This window comes from Pomacea canaliculata, linkage group LG3, assembly GCF_003073045.1.
Source record: "Pomacea canaliculata isolate SZHN2017 linkage group LG3, ASM307304v1, whole genome shotgun sequence".
Lineage (NCBI taxonomy): Eukaryota > Metazoa > Mollusca > Gastropoda > Architaenioglossa > Ampullariidae > Pomacea > Pomacea canaliculata.
In genome coordinates, this window is record NC_037592.1 from 14556269 (window position 1) to 14575499 (window position 19231).

Below are 19231 nucleotides of genomic sequence, written 5' to 3' on the forward strand. Positions count from 1 at the left end.
ACACAGAGAATAAAATGAAATGAAAAATAATTTCATATTCCAAAACTGTCTAACACAAGATGTGTACAGACAAATATTTTACTAAAGTATGATTGGCTTTATAGATTTTAAAAATGAAGGACATAGGAATTTGTGTTTCACATATAACTGCTCTTTCTGAGACAGCAAAGCCTTCAATTGAATCACCATAGATCTTTATTAACAATAGATGGCAGTGTGTCTTCATTTTCTTCAAAGCTAAGCCATCAAATACACAATGTAGCTTAATACATAGGTATCAATTAAAATAGATATTGGCAAAAATGCAAATAAAATCCTGGACTATATCACAGATAACGTTGCCTCCAATGAGCTATACAAGCACTCCTTAAGAAGTCAGCTTATACCATAGTTCATATGAATCAGCTTTTTCCTGATGTAAAAACTTAAATTTTATCTGTCTTGCTAGTATGAAAAATATCTGCTGAAATATAGTTTCATTCCTAGCAAACTGAAAAATAAAATCACATGGAAAGGCATTTATCATTAAAAAAAAAATTTTCATTATGATCATATATTCATCTTTTGAAAGCTTTCTCTACTAAATATAACCACAAAGTCATGATTTTTTTCTCTTAAAATCAGTCTTCATGATGTGTAAACTTGGTTTTCTCTAACATATTTAAAAAAAAATAAAATTCATTGCTGATAATCTAGAATAAGCCAAGAACATATTTATAAAACAATCAAAATTAATGCATGCTGCATTCTTGAACAGATTTGTAGCCACATGCAGCCAAGTCATCTGATATTATGTTACTGCGCTATGAGTGCCACCTGCTATACAGATTACATATGAGTCCTGGAAAGTTCCCAATATCTTAGACATCAGTGGCGCAATCAAGCTGGTCCTCAATCTGCTGTTGTTTGATAAGCTCCCAATACAGTCCCCCTTTTTCCTCAGACTGTTGTGGTCACCAATCTGCACAGGTAGGCTTTAGAGTTATGGCTTTTGAGAAGCAATCTGGAATATGCTTTTAGAATCTTGACTATATCATTTACAGGGACCTTTTACAAACCACATAAGGTCAGGCTCACATAAGTGACAGTCAAAGAGTGGACTAGACAGCATGTTAGTTGCATAAATTACATTATCATCTATGTTACAATAATGAATCTTTCACGTGGATGTTGAATGTAACAGTATGGATCAGCATATTCATACTACACATCACACACATATACTCCTACAAATGTGCAGCTTCTCTACAAAGACATCCTTTTCACATCTAGCAAAAGCCAGTAAATTTAATGGTACTCATTGTTGCATAAAGTGTATTTAAAATAGATAAGCAGTACAGGGACCAGTTACATACCTCTACAATTTTCCCATGTGAGACAACTGCAATGATATTTGCATCTCTTATTGTGCTAAGTCGGTGAGCAATCACCAGCACAGTGCGGCCTGCAGGCAGTGAACACATTTATGTACACGTCCCAAAAATATATGTGCTCTCTTCCCCCTTCTCACACACGTGTATAATTATGCACAAGACAAACAATCACATAATGACAGCTATGAATTTAATAACTTGTTGAATTCACATGATGTTTTGAAATTTTCAATTACTGATTTCCAAAAGTCTTAAAGCCTTATAACATCAAAAACGCTATAGAAAGAGGTAAAGCAGTAAGGATTACTGCTAAAGATAACCTGTTATCAAAAACAAAAAACATAAACAAAAATAAAACACTGCTTCTGAGAGCAGTTTCTGACATAATCTTAAGTTGAAATGCAATTTACTTCTTTATCCAAACAAATCTTACCTTTGGATACTCTGTCTAAAGCCTCCTGCACAAGTCTTTCTGATTCCGCATCAAGTGCACTAGATAGAAAATAAGCCAATTTTATTTTCACGTTAACAGCATATGAAAAATGCCTTCTTAGGCTTCTATACAGTATGTAAAACTTTTTTCTCAGTGACTTTCACTCTCATTTCAAATTCAGCAAATACCATATGAAAATTCTTTAAAATGTTGCAGTTAACTGTTTACTTCATCATGGTCAATGAGCACACACCTGGTCGCCTCATCAAGAATGAGGATAGCAGGATTTTTTATCAGCGCTCTAGCAATAGCGATGCGTTGTTTTTGCCCTCCTGATACAGTGACTCCTCGTTCCCAAGGACTGTGTGGTAACCATGAGGAAAGGCTGTGATAAAGTCATGGGCATTGGCCAGTTTTGCTGCTTCCACCACCTGAACAATGTGACATGAGTTAGCTTCAAATACAACTTAAAATCTTATGAATAGATGAAATGTGTTGTAACAAACTTTCAAAAAGAAGCCTATTATATATATAAAAAGATTTTTTCTACATACCAGCACATTTACTCTCACATCTGCACACACACACATATTTGTATGTAAGCTTTACATGTAAGAAAAATATCTAGATCAATTTTTGCTGTTCTAAATACTTCAGCATTTCTTTTAGAGTTCATCTTTAATGGGTATTTTTGCCAATACTGATGTTTATGTTTTAAATCAATGTAGATTTTATTGTGATAAGAATGAAAACATGATGATTGGTCTGTGTTGACAAAGCTGACAGAACAATTACATCACTGCAGCCCATTCAAGAGGTATTGTCACAAATGTGTTGCAAATGCTCAAAGCTCACTTCTTGATCTGTTGCATCTGGGCGGCCATAACGTATGTTCTCCATGACTGTTGTGGCAAAAAGAACAGGTTCCTGCAATTTATAAGTATTCTGTCAAAAACAATGTTTTCTTTCTTTATTCTGTCCATTAGAATGTATAGCTCTATTGTAATGCAAAGTTCATTATTCACTGAGATCAGCAAGCTATTCAAGTCTTTAAGCATAAAGAGTTTAGAGACAGGCCTTTTGAGAAATAAATCTATGTACATATATTAGCATTTATAATGCTGACAACAAACAAATCTTAAAGATTAGTTTTGTAATGTTAAGAACAGACTGAAATGCTGTGGTTATGTAATCAGTGTTTTCAAACAATTGCAGCTCCCAGTTACACCAGAGACCTTTTCTCTGCTGGCAACAGTAAGACAGTCATAAAAGGCATAAGGGAGATCTGTGATCTTATGGTTGTATTGAAGTGGTAAGAGCTCTTTCATATCCTCTCCCTTACTTCCCAGCACTCTAAAAGTAAAGGTACCCCACTACACAACTGTGTCAACTGGAAGAAGTGGGCAGTGTCACAAGGTATCAAACTGGCCAGCATGTGCAATTTTGGGTTAAGATACCATTGGTCTAATCACTAGGTTATGTACTTCATTCAGCTCATAATGGCAACCGACCTGATTGATGAAGCCAATAGCATGACCTCTTAACCAGGAAGCATCAAGCTCTTGAATATTGACATCATCAATGGTGATGGTGCCTTTGTTCACTTCATAAAACCTTTCTAACAGTGCTGCCACTGTAGATTTTCCTGAAAGAAAGCATTACATAAAGTGGAGGATGCTCACTGCAATATACAATTCACTCTGATCATATCATAATTTTGAGAATAGTTGATAAATAGTCAGAAATTGTGACATGTGGACACAATGTTTCACTAATTTAGACAGTAGATAAGCCTGGAACAGCATCAGAAATATGTGAGGAATGTTATGGAACAGAGTGGGATGGTCAGGAGATAGAGGTAATGAGAATGGAATAAAACAGCAGCTCTAAATTCTCTGATGTCGACAAATGACATAATTAATTTTACTAATTTTATAACTACTGCTGTATAAATAGTTTGTATTATTTTAATAAGTAAAAGTTACTTTAAAAGGCCATATCAACCTATTCATTAGAGCAAGAAAGTGTTTGTAAAGGGTGAAATGACAGTCTTTGTTGACTTACCTCCACCTGAAAGCCCAACCAAAGCTACTATTTGCCCTCCAGGAATGTGTAGAGAAAAATTGCGCAAAATTGTCTGGAATAAAAATATGCAATTTTACTTACATAACTTTTGTGCCCAGCAACTACGATATGCTTGTGTGTAAAGGTAAATGATTTTAATCATTTATTTCACCCCCTAGCTAACTCACAGGAACAGTTAGAAAGGGAAAAAATAAGCTAGGGTTTGGAACAGATAGTATGCCAAAGCATAGCTGTAATAATATGCTAAGTGTTGTGTGATGTAACATTCAATAGTACATTCATTTTAACCAGTTACAGTAGTTGTGCTAAGTGTGACATGCACTTTTTAGTGTATAAATGCAAGATTTTAATACTTTATTAACTAGCAGAAAATGCAACTTTTCCTAACCTTTTGCTTCGATATATGATTTGTGTGAATTTGTAAGTATTGCGTGAATGTTTTCTCTGTGCCACATACAACTGTATTTTACCTGGCCTGGTCGAGTTGGGTAGGAAAAGCTGACATTGTCGAACTCTATGGTACCCAGAAGACAGTGGTATGGAATTTTTTTACCCCCTGTCAGAGCCACTGATGGGTGGGTGTTGATATACTGTATGCAAACACAATTCATGGAACCAAAGAGGAAAGATACAATATTATAATAACAATAAAAGGTATGTCACATAAACAAATGATGATAGGCAACATGAAGGAATAATCCACCAGGAGGACTGATGATGAATGGAGGAAAAACATGATAAAGAATGAAGAAAAAAGAAAGGTGAGGGAGCAGGCAAACTAAGGGAGAAACAAATTTCATCTTTTTCTCTACTTAATAGTTTGTAGAAACGTCTCCATTCTCTCTTCCATCTGCCTAGGAGTATATTCATTTAAGTTTTAGACTTTAGAGGCAAGGCAAGGCAGCAAGGCAGAACAGATGCCACAAGCAGAAAGAACAGTGTGCCAGAGATGAAAGCTAAACCCAGGACAGCCAACCCTCACTGTATTGGTGAAAAGCGCTAACTGTTGAGCCACCGACCACCCAGGCTCAACTAGGGACAGTCCACTATGCCATATGAGTATTGAACCAGCGAGTGTGTGTGTGCACATGTCTCTGGCATCAAATCTTGTGTTTCACATAACACATAACATACATTGAGATCCACTTTCCCTCTAGCAACAAAACCACTAGGAAAAAAGTCCACTTACCTCAAAGACTCTAGCTCCAGCAGACACACCTCGCACCATATTGCCAAAAAGAATAGACATCTGAGCCAAGGATCTGTAAAGAACATGCAGTTTCAGTTTAGTTTACTGCTTTTGCAAGAGGTGTGTTTGAGGGTTGTGGGAGTGGAGGGAACTTGTTGGCTAGAGAAAAGGCACTGGAAATATGTACAATACAGACACATAAATATCCTTATATGCATCTCATCACTGTACAAATATGTATGAACCTGCTTGCTGATACAGCATACACAATGAAAGTGTAAAAACAGCTAAAAGAAAAAAACAAATAACTTTAAGATAAGCAGAACTGTAGCATGATAAGGGATAAAATGATATCTAACTTGAGAAAATGGTGGAAAACGTCTAATTTTTACATAAAAGAAACCATGCCTGGTACTTTTGTTCCCAATAGTGATGCAGTTCTAGTATATTTAACATGTATTGTAAAGAAATAATTTAAATTTGCATAAATATTGATGATGGTTTCCCTTCATTCTTCCCACTGATTATCTTTAGTATAAGCTATAGTTAGTGTTACAAAATCAACCTTCTCCTTAAAGGTAACAGTAGTCTAATAAACTACATGTGAGTTTTCTTCTTCACACAAGTGCTAAAATATTCCTTCAAGCATCTTACATTGTGCATCCCTCATGTATCTTATATAGGTGGTCCCTCACCTCTCTATCATCTGAGTCGCCATTAAAAAGGTCATCAGTTCTCCAGCATTAAGCTCACCAAGAGAGATAAGCCAGCCACCAGCAAACATGGATCCAAGCACTATAGAGTTGAGGAAAATGCTGGATATGCCTTGGAATGCCCCAATACCAATACCAAGCCTGATGTTGAGAACACGAGACTGTTCCAGCTGCTGGGAATATAGCCTGTCAACATAATGATTCATATGTGATGTTTAGGTTTTAGGTGTAAAATGTGGTATGATAGTTGAAGGAGGTGGAGTACTGGACTTAGCCAATAATCATGCTGTAACATGTGACTGAGAAACTAACGTAAGTTTTAAAGCCATTAATTCAAGTAATATTACATTCTATAGATTCTCAGCATTAAGATCTTTCATATCAGTACATTCTTGAAATTAAAAAAAAAAAGTGTCTGCACTCTTTCATGTAAGGATGTCTAAAGCTAGGAAAATGAGTGTTCTTCTATAGAACTGTTACTTACTCCTTCTCTTTTTCTTCCATTGCAAAAGCCCTCACAGTGCGAACATTTCCAATTGCTTCATCTGCTACAGATGTTGCTTTTGCAACCTGAAAAACGCTGATTTTTTTTATCCTGCTGTATCACAATGATTGCCTATGAATTCAACTTTTGTATCTTTGTCAAAAACAGTGGTTGCATTGCTTGGAAGAATATAACTATTTTCTTTTATCTTCTTCCACATTCTTTTCACCTTTCTGTCATCTTCTCTTTGTTTTGACACACATATTTTTAAAAAATAATAACTTATAATGTAAAGTTTTAAAATCAACTGAGTGCTATTATTTAGTGGGCAGCATTTGATCTTGTATTATTTAAATCGAGGGCGCCCTCTAGCAAAGTTCAAATTAACAAACTGACAATAAACCCCTCAAATATCATGTTCCATCCTTATAGTACCAAAACCTGCATAAAAACATACAATTGATGCAGTTTTCAATAGGCATGATTCCTGAAACTGGCGGTTCTGATTACTATCATTGCATTATAAGTTTGATACAAATGATGCACTGGGATGCTGAATCTCTTTTTCTTTCATTGTATTGTCTTTGTAAGTGTTTCTTCCTTTCTCTCTCTCTCACACACACACGTGTGAGATCTTCCAGTGCAAAAGACATAGACCAGAAAATGACACAAACTTGCTCTTGTGCTTCTCTAGAGAACTTGCGCAGCACACCCCCCACCAGAGTGCCTCCACAAATGATCGTTGGAATGAAGACAAGCATGATACCCGTCAGCTTTGGCGATATCAAAAGAAGAGAAAAAATGCACCCAATTGTCTGCAAACAATAAAAGCCCAAACAAATATTTGAATATTTGATTAAGTGATAGCTTTACCCTTTTGTTTGGACAGACCAGAGAAATTACATAATTCTAAAGCAATTTCATATTTTGTCTTGGTTAAAGACTGAGGAATTTACCAAAGTGCAAAATTATCAAATGTTTTGGTTTAGTTTGCAAGGAGACTCTAATTTTTATCAACTGTGAGAATAATTTATTTAGTTTTCATCAAAATGTTCAATAACTGTATAGAAAAAGGCAAACACTGTAACATAATAATACTTCCTTAGCACATTTTTTTTATCCTCCCACCCCCCCCAAATCAGCAGATGCTCCCAACTCTCATCCTGGTTGTGTGCTTAGTGCAGTCCTCTAATGACTACAGAGTTCTGCTGTGTTTTGATAAAAACAATACATTTTCTTCAAAAACCAATGATTGTGGTAAGCTTAATTAGTCAATTACAAAATCTCTAATGAGTGTTCTTATAGACTCTGGCAAACCTCCAGAAATTGTATGAGTGCTTATGAAAACATTAAGCAATCTGTGTAACATAAGTTTTTGCATGACAGTGTCATGTATCTAGATGCAAAAGCATCATATCTGATGGTCAATACTTTCTATAACTAGACTAAGTGACCTCTGACCTGTGTAGTAGCTTTTAGGCCTTGGGAAACACAAAGTTTGAAGGAAGATTTGAAGTCTTGTACATCCGAGGTCAATCTGCAGGTGTAGCACATTGTTTTGTTTTTGAAGATTGGTGACTCAAAAATATCACAGCAAGCACATTATATGCAAGCACTGATAACTGGAATCTCCAAAACAACTATTGTTGTTAACCCATTATAAAAATCAATACTCAATTTTAACAGATTTTAATTAAACGATTCAATTTAAAAAATTTTTTCCCTTCCAGTGATAATTATCTTACAAATTTTCACCTGTCTACAAGCATCCCAGTTTTGTGAGTGTCAAAAAACACAATGTCTTGATTCATGTAAGCAGAAAACAGTTCATGCCGCATGCTTACGGCCAAGTTCTCCCCAATGGTTGATAAGAGTGAAATATAGCTGAAAGTCAGCAGACCCTGCGACAAACCAGAAAACAGAAACAGAAATGAGCAAATACAGTTTTGATGCTTTCTTGATGCTGTAAAAAAAATTCTGAATTGCTGCTCAACTGTTCCACTTTTACAACATAATATATTTAGACAGGATTGTGATATGTGGCACCTATCAGACTTTCTCCATGTTCGCATGTAATCTGAAGCAAATAAAAGTGTTTCCTTGATGCAATTTTTTCCTTGATGAAATATGGTTTTACTGTATATGCTTCAGAAATATTCTGAGTGAAACAATATTTTATGCAGGTTTACCTGAAGAATATAGATGCACATTAGTTTCATGGCAGGTTTCTTGATCTCTTCTACAAAACTGCCAACAGCTCCTGCAGTGAACTTTGACACAATGTTGGTGATTTCTCCTAGAGCCACTGGGATCTGAATGTTCACTGCTGCAGCTGCTATTGCACTCTGTCAAAGTCAGACATCAAATACTTTCTCAGCAATTTAGAATAATGCAAATTTGTTTGTCCCAAAGGGCAATTACAGCTACAACCTAATTATATAGGCACACCAGTGAACTTGTCAGGCTGGTCACTGTGAATGTGTTATATGATTTACAGATAAGCAGGTGCCCATGAAATAATTTGGTACAAACGTATTTTTTGAAGAACTATGAACAATGTGATGTGAAAAGACAGTGCTGTGCAAAGCAAAAGCAAATGCTGGAAAACGGGGTTAGGTTAGTGAAGTAGGTGGTGTAAGGAAGCTGGGGTAAGGGCCTGAAATATTTACTAATCCTTACTCTAACCACACCCTAATCTTAATATTACCCCTATATCCTAGCACTTTCTTTGCTTAATTTTTTTTACGTGAAGGCATCCAAAGACTTCCCAAAGTAAATTACTAACTTTAATTTTCTTAACTCTCCCTATTTGTGGCTCTCCTAGAAACATACTTGTACTGCTAGATAACCCTCTGTGATCAACTTTCCACTCACCAGCACTGCTGCAAGCAGGTACCAAATGTCTTTGGATAGCATTTCCCACAGTTGCTGCCATGGAAACTCAGGTTCTGGACCCTCTTCTTGATGTGTACCAGTCTCAAGGCGGTTCCGATGGTGTGCTTTACAGTTCACTTGAATCTTACCTTCTTTCCACCACAAAACTCCTAGCCCTATAGCTGTGATCCCTGGATAAAAGAACGATGCTGCTGCCAGTGCAATGGTCCTACTGCCATGTGGTATATGGCTTTTAGCAATGCTTGCAGCCTGGTTTGCTAATCGTGCCCTGCAGATGCTGAATGTCTTTTGCCACAGTTTTGATGCTGATGACTGGGATGTTAGATTCAGTCTCCACCAACATGGCGTGCAAGCAAACACTTGTTTTTTTAGTGATGCTATTGGCTGGACTGAGTTGATTCTGCAATCACAGGACCCATCATATGCTTTATTTTTGTATGGTTTTTTTATTGGGATGCTAAATAAAATTATTTAATACTCCATGGTCAGGGTTTCTGTATATCACGGTTTTGTCAGATTTCGGGCATAACATCGAACATTTTAACTCAAGCATAGCATCTGTTACTTAATGGGGGGAATTTTCTTGAGCATGAATCTAACGGAATATAGTCTTCTAAGTACTATCGGTACACGATAAACGTTACCTGCTTCTAACAAACATCATATTTGAGCGTGTGTTTGTAACGTGGCCAAAAGTCCGACAGGTCGTTACTCGAAACATTTTCTGTTTAAGGCCTTCAATAAGGCAAAACGGATAATGTCATATTTCAGCTCATTTGGATATACGCATCGTTGTGACAGACTAGTAACAGACTTTGCCCCGTTCACGAATTGACCTTAGCTTCGTTGTTGTGCGCGACTGCCGCCATCTTTGCAGAGCTTCGCTATAAAAGGTTGAATATTGGCTTTTCTAGTCGACTGTCGACATTACAATTAAAACTTAAATCCGTTCAATAAAATTGATAAAATCAAATAGGAATATGAGAACCCCACTATCTCGTAAATAAAATTCGTTTATACGAAAATATCTTACCGTCCCATTTTACAAGGAAACAACAGTTTCTCTTTGGCTAAATTGGTTGTCTTTAAAGTTATTATGAGAAGAGACATGTAGCTGAATCATATTTTATAAACTGGTAAAGCTGCATTTCATTTGGTTGGCGTATATAAATGTATTGATCTGTTCCGAAATGGATGGTCTGTATTGGTATGACTAGCTTTTCATTAAGCCAGTGGTGATGGTGAGATGATTGAAAAACCCTAAGAAGACATTTTAATTTTCTTTGTATCTGTTGTTGAAGATTAACTCTAACTAATCTAACTTGTTGTTGCCTCTATAAGATGTCCAGCAATGCAAGTGTGAACATAACCAGTCTTGAAGACACAAAAGAAGTTGCCAAACTAACAGCACTTGACCGCGATTCCGAAAACGAAACCAGTTCGGGATCGGATGCATTTGATAGTAAGTGTCGTTCCGGGAATTTTGCAGCCCTTGGTAAAACCAACAATAATACAGAAGAAGAACCAGGGTTTAGAAATGAAAGGGATGATATCTTGCAGTGTGTAAGACAAAATTTCGTGGATACCTCTACACCAGTTGCCCTGCCACACAACAATCATGTCGAGAATATTGAGGAAGACGCAGATGAGGGCGTTATGGATATAAAGTCACCAAGTAATCTGGATAATAATCTAAACCAGAAAGAAGATTTTATCACTGACAGGCAGGCTTTGAAGCCAGAGAATTCACCAGAAGCTGCAACTTGTGCTGTTGAAAAGATTGAAATTGACCAAGATGAACTGTGTCCATTGGCAGAGAAAAGGAGATTAATGAGGTAGAATTGACTGATCCCAAAGACAGTATTTTGACATAGAAAGAAACGAGGAGAGATTGAAATTGATCAATATGACGAAGAGCTAGATTCTACATCAGGAGGTGAGACTTCACAAGATAAGATTTTCAACGGATTGCATAGACAGAACTGAAGAGGACATTAGAAATTGATCAAAAGGATGACAATACAAGTGGAGCTGGAGATGCAACCGATCCTTCATTAGATGGGAAGTTGATATTTGCTGTAGGAATTGAGAGTAAAGAGGTAAATTCAAGTGACAGTGTATATGGTGAAGAAAATGCAAATGAATCATCTAAAGAAGAAAAATCAGATAGTGCTGTGACAGAACAAAGGGAAAAAGTAAATGACAAATGTGAAGAAGAGAACACATCAATACTGTAGTTTTACTGCAAAACGACGAAAAAAAGGTAATCCAAAAAACTGTAGAAGGGGATATAACTGATGGTGTAGTGCCAGCTCCAGCAGAAGGAAATGTAACCAAAAGCAATAAAAGTGACTCTGTGACTGCTGAAGAAGAACTTCATTGTTGATCCAGTAGGAAAAAGCCCAGATGCTTCATTAGAACACACTCAGGAGCATTCATTAAGTGACATTGATAATTTTGAAAATTTAAATAAAACTACATCTGACAAAGATCTGGGCATAGGTCACAAAGGGTCTGAAAGTGAGGTGAATTTACATACACAAAAGAATAAGAAAGACAGCTTTGACAAGCCGTCAGATATGGGTCAGTGTTATCCTAGTCCACCTGAAAGAAGCTCTAGTGGAAAACCAAGGAAAAACATCAGTGAAGTAAGTTAATTACCTATGTTCCTTTTTTTGAATTCATGTAAGCCACAAGTTTCCTCTAAAATGTTTCCATTTTGTGTATATACAGTAGCATATTCTTTACTTCACTTGTTTTTTGTGATTTGTGTTTGCAATTTAACAGTACACATGATAAAAATATTATCACTTCTATTTTCATTTGATATCATATCTTAATAGGCAATGGTCATTTGTTTTTGTTTCATTGCATTCGTTTGTTTTGTTGTACTTGTAGTGTAAAACATTGTAACCAGCAGCTTCATTTATTTATTTTTTGATGATTTTTCTTGGCATTTATCATGGAAAATCTTTGTTTTAATAATGTTTTAAATGTATTTTAAAATGTCAGCTATGGGAAATATTCTGTTGTTTTAGTTCAGAAATCAAATTTAGATTTATTTTCTTTTGTTTTCCATTCAGATGAGGTGCATAAATGATACTATGCATGCTTTTACTGTTATTATATTAATTTGCTTTCTCATCAACGGTTAGCGCCTGTCACTGACACAGTGAAGGTTGGCTGTCCTGGGTTTAGTTCTTGTCTTGGGCATGCTGTTCTTTCTCTGCATGTGGCATCTATTTATAGGGCTGGCTGCCTTAGTTGCTGGCTCGGCATAAAATACCAATCCCATCCCCCCATATTTTCTCATCTTTAGCATACACTAAGTGATATGTAAGTTGGCTCTCTGGTGAGCATCCATATATATTAAAATTATAAAAAATACCAAATGTGCATATATTTGAATATGATTTCAAAGTTTGATTATGAGACTTTTAGTATTAGTATTGGCTATTAAGGACAATCTCTGGTTTGGGCTCTAGATTGAGATACAGTATGCTATTATTAGATAGAGGTCTTAATTAGTGAAATCAGTGAGGATCGTTAGAAAAAGTTAATTTGATGTTAAAAGTCAATTAATATTTGTTTTTGTGTTTCCTTCTTAAGGAAAGTAAAAAGGAGAGAGGACGTAATGCCTTCAGGCAGCTACCAGAAAGCCATCACTGGAGTGACCATGACACAAAGGTGTACAGAGAGGGCTACCCTGTGAGTGTTGTAAACTAGTATGAATTTTATTATTTAAAGAATAACCTGATTGCAAAAGGTTTTTTTTTTTTAAAGTTTACAAGACTAATATTCAAAATCTGAACAACTTAAGTCTTTTGACTTGGATTATCCCTTATGATTGACAGAAATATTATAGTTATGTGCATGCATATGTGTGTGTGAATAAAAAAGTAATTGCATATAACATTTTTATTATTGGTGTTGCATTATTCAATTTACTTTATTCAAAGGTAAATGTTGAAGTTTATGAGTAGACTTTTTAAACTGAGCTGCCCTTGTGGTCATTCGCAAAGTTTTACCTGAGACATTTCTTGCTACTCACGATAGGGTATAGGAAGTGGACTATGATGACTGATTAAGAGCACTTGTGTAGGAAGTGAGAATCTCTGGTATTTAGATGATGCTCAGCCATGTTTGAAAAGGTTATCTCAAGAAAGAAAACTTTATGTCATGTACCATCCAGTCTCCAACTTGTCTTTCCTCTGTAAAATAATCAAGAAAGTTGTTTTAACACAGCTGTTGACTTAACAATCTCACCATGTCATCCACACTATCTAGTCAGCATATTATCTTTTTCATAAGACTATCATCAAAGTAACAACTGACATTCTGTCTACCCTTGACATTGGAGATGTTTCTGTTTGGCCTCTCTGCTGCATTTAGCATGATTGTTCTGTTTCACTCCCACTCTCTGTTTTATCTCTGGCACCACACTGCATGGTTTGATTCCTAGGTGGCTGATAGGACTTGAAGTGTTTGTTAATGATCATCTGTAATGTTTTGCTCCACTGTCTTGCAGTGTTCCCTAAGGTTCTGTCATTAGACCTTTTCTTTCTATTCTGTGCACTAGCAGCTCTATAGCAGCAGATTGCTGCCTGCATCTCACTTTGCTGTCAGCACTATTGCTGGATATCTAGTTTTCTTAGAAATAATAGTTGATAGTGTCAGCTATGCACAGGTTAGTCAATTATCTGCTTTATTATCTTCATTATGTAATGTTACAAATAGTCTTTTTTGTGTTTTGGTCAGTAGTCATAGTCATTGGATTTCTTTCCTTTTTTTTCCACAGAACAAAAAGGACAATCCTAAATTAAATCACAATTTGAAATTTTACCAGGGTACATTGTCTTCATGCCCAGATGGTAATTTAAGTTTTAAATTTAAGACTCTAAATACCAAAGCCAGAGTGCTAGATGATACCAATTAATAATCAAGACAGTTTTGTAGATGGTTTTGTAGTCTGCTTAAAAGGCTAGACAAACTACTCTCATTATTAAGATTTATTCAACTTTGTAGCTTGAAATTAATTCAAAGATTGATTCACAAGTTCATTATGCTTCTGTTACAATTTGAAATCTCAAGACACTACATTCCTTTTGGACTTATTTTCTGTGTTCAGCTCCATCAGAAGAAAAAGCTTGAGATATATAGTTCCACATCTACTCTGAGACATGAGAGTTTTATGAAGGATATGATTTAGCGAATCATTTAATGTTAGTGACTGGGGCATCTCTTAACTTGATGATTCTATGTCATATTTGTATCAAAACTGGATTTAAAGAAATGTTAAATGCATGAACAGAAGAGAACAATTCATAATGTGTTTTAGGTTAATCTTTTGATCTTTGTCAAGGATATTTGTGACTTGGGTGTGCCATTTCAGGTGATTTTATTGATAACATCCATAAAAAATGGTGGGGTGACTATGATCTCTTGGAGCGCCACCATGGCTATATTCAGTGGTTAGTAAAGCTCAACATAGACTCACATTTGACTCTTGATTGATTTTATCACACATTAAACTGATTCTGTGACAATTTTTGGCATGAAATTTGTACCACAGCATTACCCAAGAAAACATGGTGTTTTGTAGGCTTTCATTTTCAAATTGTGGGAAGTGTCTTGCAGGATGTTTCTAGATGGTAATGTCATTATTTCTGCATAATGTGAGAGATAAATTTTGCTTGTAATGAAGAATGACAACAGAATAAACAAGAATGTGGGTTTTTAATTTTAGGTACAAAATTTTGCGATGGATTTGGCATACAGGCAAAATTTTCTGCATGCAGGTTATTTCCAATTCGAGAAAGTGGCATGAACTGGCAGGCCCAGGAGCTGCAGATGCATGAGGCAAAGGTAAGAGTAATGTTGTTACCATTAAAGGAACAACCGTAAGTTTCTAAGGTATACATAAAAGGGCATATTAATGCAAATTTACATGATGACAGACTAAGTCAGTAGTGTTGTTGACCACATATACATTGTTGATTTAGAAAATTAAAATCATCGGTACATGTATTGCCTTAATTTGAATCCATATTATTTTGAGATACCTCATGATCTATCTATGTGATTGAAATAACTACAACTTTCAATAAATGATGATAGAGAGCAAGCTATTATGTAGTTGTCAGGTATTTTCCTTCAGTGATATATTTCAAACACTTGTGTTATGGCATACATTCTTTATTCCAGTTATGTTGTCTTGGAATGCTGGTTAGGGGGCGGAGACACAATAGATACTACTTTTGCAATACTAGTCTAGTCTAAAGGCAGCTGAGTTCTGTGATATTGACTTGTCTGGTAATCATGTCCAGCCCATTTATTTTTGTATGGCTTTGAATCTGATCTCTTGCAATACTTGACAATATCTACACATGCACAAATAAGCTCTAGACATGCAACTTCTTTGCTAGAGCAAATTTTAGTAAAATATTTTTAAATTTCTCTAAATCTCTGTCTAGGCAATACAAAAAGATGAAAAGGCTTCAGAACGTTTCTTAAAGTCCTATGAGATGATGCTGGATTTTTATGGCATGAAGTTAGTAGATCGCAATAATGGACAAGTTCAGCGTTCCGAAAAATGGAAGGAGCGATTTCACCATCTAAATCAGTAAGTAGAGAGCAGTTAATGTTGAACAAAGAAGTGGACAAGGTAAAATGTAAATCTGACATAAGATCTTTGACATTAGATTTATATTACCAGCATAAACATTGATGACTTAATTAATTTCATTGTTTATAGAACTCTATAACTTTGGTTATATGGCATAAAGCATTTGATTTCGACTTGCTGCAGCATAAGGGGAAGTAATTTACTATTTGTCATCAAAACTTGATTTCTTCCCTTAACCGCTCTTCTCTTTTCTTGGGCTACAAAAAAACACACCCAAACATATCTATATTGCTTCTGGAATATATATTTGTTCAAGTCCCTGTAATTTTTACCTGATTATTTAAGATCAGCGGAAAATAATGAAGCCAGATCATTCAAAGATCTTGATGTCATGAACAAAATTTAATCTGAGTTTATCAAAAATATATTGTTATGAAGTTTTAATCTGTTAGTGATTAAAAAAAAATTTATAGGATCAATTTTAGCATTGTCAGTATCATTCCACATGATGGCAGACTTCCTTCCCCCAACAAACAGTCCCCTTTCTACCACTTAAGGTATGTTTTCATTATGATTTCAGCTCAATGCACAACTATCTCCGAATCACACGCATCCTAAAGTGTCTTGGAGAAATGGGACTGGAACATTTCAAAAAACCATTTATACGTTTTATTCTTAATGAAGCCATTTATAAAGGTACACTTGATCGCACACTAGACAGCTGCCTTAATTACTGGGTTGGAACTTTGCGGAAGGATGAAGATAGGCAAGAGATGGAAGAATACACCAAACAGTTGTTCCACAAGAAGGACAATTCACAGTTAACTTTAATGTGGTTGTAATTTTTAATTTTTTTTTAAATGAGATAGTATTATTTTGCAAGTGATATGCCTTGGCACTGATTGTACATGATTGCAATATGTTGTTTTAGTGTAGAAAATAATGATGGTGGTTATTTTTAAAGGAAGAATTAAATACCTATATTTTTCCATGCCAAGTTCATGTAGGAGAAATACTTTTTGAAATGTTGCCTGAAATACCTTTGCAATGTTGTGGTGCAGCAATGACTAGATGGAGTGAAGATAAAGATGTTGCAGCATGACTGTAAATAATGAACTTCTGGCAAGGTTGACTGATAATTGTCAACAGTTACGTTATAATAGAACCATTCTTCAATTAGAGTAACAAGATATCTGCTAGGCTATGAATTTGCATCTTCTGTGGACTATGCCACACTGCATATGAACTGTGAATTGTGTCATATCCAATTAGGAGTGCCTAGAACTATTCCTAAACATTTTCAGGACAGTAACTATGCTTGTGATTTGCTAAACTTTAATTTATCTGCAGCTTTGGGCTCATCCTGAAGACAGGGGTCCTGATAGTGCAAATGTTTGCTGACAAGGAAATGTTGATAAACATGCTATGGGAGACTTAGGCATTACTGTTCTAAAATATTGTGCATTGGCAAGCATTTATGGATGTATGGTTGTGAAGATACTGAGAAGAGCATGTGGTGGAGTACTTCTGTGAAGGTGATGAGTTTGTTCTTCTTGTGCTGTAAACTCAGTGAGAGAAATACTTAAAAAAAGATTGTTAATTGTATTTCTCTGCAAATTTTGTCTAAGATGCCACTGACATTGTTGGGTTGCAAAATGGCATAGGAAGATGCTCTGCTTTTGGGGAGGGCAAACTCTAGCTGACAGTGAAGATATTGCCCATTCTTGCCTCCTCAGTATCTTTTTTTGAGGGGGTGGCTGCTCCATTTGCCCACTGGGTTCCTAGCCTACTGAATTAGAATCTGCAGCAGCTGCTATGAGGGCAACGACTTTCAAATATGACATTCCTGCTTTTATTAAACATCGTGCATAATAAATGCTTTGCTAAATTGTATTCATGAATCTTGGAATTGACATAATGTTTTTATAATTAAACAATAGTGAATTTTTATTTGCTCAGCAGCCATTTATGACAAATGTTTATTTCTTTCATGGCATGAATAAAATGTGAATTCTTAGTTGGAAATGTTTTCATTACATGATTTGCTGATAAGACAGGAGGAGTTCATTGTAAACAGGTGTAAAAAAATTGCACTACTAATCTGTGAAAACTGATATCATAAATTTTCAAACGGAATATTATATCTTCTGTAATACAATTACTAGGTTTATTGAAATAATTTTCCTTGTCACTAAACAAAGTACTGAGTCGTAGAGGTCTTGCTGTCAAGGCCACATTGAGGCTGTCCATATCTCTTGCTTTTCTCTGTCATAAGAAGAGTCCATAAACAAACTTAGTTGCTGTTCCTCTTAGTACTTTTTGATGATTAAATTGTAGTTTGTAAAGTGCAATTTTCAATTAAACAAAGTGAAAAAAATTTGCAGTATTTTTAAGGTGATGTGCATTTCAAGTGAGTGATAATTTGTGTAGAAGTTTGTGGATTTCTCATCAACAATTAACAGAAAAATTAGTTCACACTAGAAGACTTTGGGCTAAATCTTCAAGTATTTTTGGGAGAGGAGAGGTGTACTGCATTTAGATTAAGACAGTGTCTGCAATTTTGTGAAGTCTATCCGCTGCCATTTTCAAGTGTTATAATAAGGTTCACACGGCATGTTTCTATAGTTGTTTAATTGTTTTGCCATACATAAAATGCTCCTCAAATGTTTTGCTTTACCACCTGTACTTCTTCAATTGTACCTATTGTTTCAATGTATTTATTTTTTTAACTGATGAACCTCTTTATGTACGTATGTGTGTACATGTATACATTTGTGCATATAATATAAGCATATGTGTGTGTGCATACATACATACTGTTTTCTATAGGAGTTATAGTTATTAACAGACTGGTCAAACTCTCTTTTGTAGATAATGCATATCAAGATCTTTGAAATTAAATTTATTGCTCTTTCACAGTTGTGTCAACATTACACTGAGTAAAGTCTTTGAAAAACTTTGTTATGCTGGTTTTTTTTTTATTTCTGGTATCTGATTAGGTTTGATTTCTCATTTTGTGGAAGAGAAAAAAATTTACCTCTTCATTACTGAATAACAGCTCATCCCATCAAAAGTTCAGAGAATTACTACTGAAAGGACTGGTCATAGTAATTTTAAGTCTTATTAATGAAAACCAAAATTCGTTTTAAACGTTTCTTTTTTTTCTTATCAGAAATACGACGACATTGAGGGCTTTGTCATTATAAGAAGCAAGCAGGATTTATTTCTAGAGTACTTGCCTGAAAGTATATATCGCTACAATAATTCTGGTTCAAAAATGCTAACTTGCAAGTACTTGTCAACATTTATTAATATGTGAATAACTTGCTGCCTCATGTAACATTCCTTATTAAGAGACAAAAGACAAAAGGAAATCCAAGATAGGGACGAAATAGTGTTAGCATGAAACTCACATAACTATGGAATATGTAATA

At 35.3% G+C, this 19231-nt stretch overlaps 3 protein-coding genes across 3 annotated transcripts; 2 read left to right on the top strand and 1 right to left on the bottom strand.

The window, feature by feature from the left end:
- Window positions 1-177: 177 nt before the first annotated feature.
- LOC112559250 (ATP-binding cassette sub-family B member 8, mitochondrial-like) lies at window positions 178-10048 on the bottom strand. The gene is given in 17 exon segments (XM_025230345.1): window positions 178-1444; window positions 1807-1865; window positions 2060-2159; window positions 2162-2237; window positions 2662-2733; window positions 3318-3451; window positions 3871-3943; window positions 4362-4481; window positions 5081-5153; window positions 5776-5979; window positions 6278-6363; window positions 6952-7092; window positions 7739-7814; window positions 8033-8178; window positions 8467-8622; window positions 9152-9572; window positions 9817-10048. Coding segments are annotated over 17 exon segments (2190 nt in total). The 5' UTR covers window positions 9894-10048; the 3' UTR covers window positions 178-1268.
- Window positions 10049-10200: 152 nt separating this feature from the next.
- On the top strand, window positions 10201-10992 carry LOC112559254 (the record flags this gene model as incomplete). Its single annotated transcript, XM_025230348.1, is given in 2 exon segments — window positions 10201-10308; window positions 10514-10992. A coding segment is annotated over 1 exon segment (479 nt), but the record flags the coding sequence as incomplete, so codon positions are not given.
- A 46-nt stretch (window positions 10993-11038) lies between these two features.
- LOC112559252 (opioid growth factor receptor-like protein 1) lies at window positions 11039-18756 on the top strand. Its single transcript, XM_025230347.1, has 7 exons — window positions 11039-11820; window positions 12782-12880; window positions 13971-14043; window positions 14565-14643; window positions 14971-15037; window positions 15646-15794; window positions 16378-18756. Exons 1-7 carry the CDS (start codon window positions 11752-11754, stop codon window positions 16637-16639), a joined length of 798 nt encoding a protein of 265 aa, XP_025086132.1. The 5' UTR covers window positions 11039-11751; the 3' UTR covers window positions 16640-18756.
- The last annotated feature ends 475 nt before the right edge of the window (window positions 18757-19231 follow it).

Bases quoted from the DNA above. Each gene is read 5' to 3' on its own strand.
- LOC112559252 (XM_025230347.1), top strand. From the start codon at position 11,752: ATGGGTCAGTGTTATCCTAGTCCACCTGAAAGAAGCTCTAGTGGAAAA. The intron at 14,044-14,564 runs GTAATTTAAGTT...GTGCCATTTCAG, and splicing joins ATTGTCTTCATGCCCAGATG to GTGATTTTATTGATAACATC. The intron at 14,644-14,970 runs GTTAGTAAAGCT...TTCTGCATGCAG, and splicing joins CACCATGGCTATATTCAGTG to GTTATTTCCAATTCGAGAAA.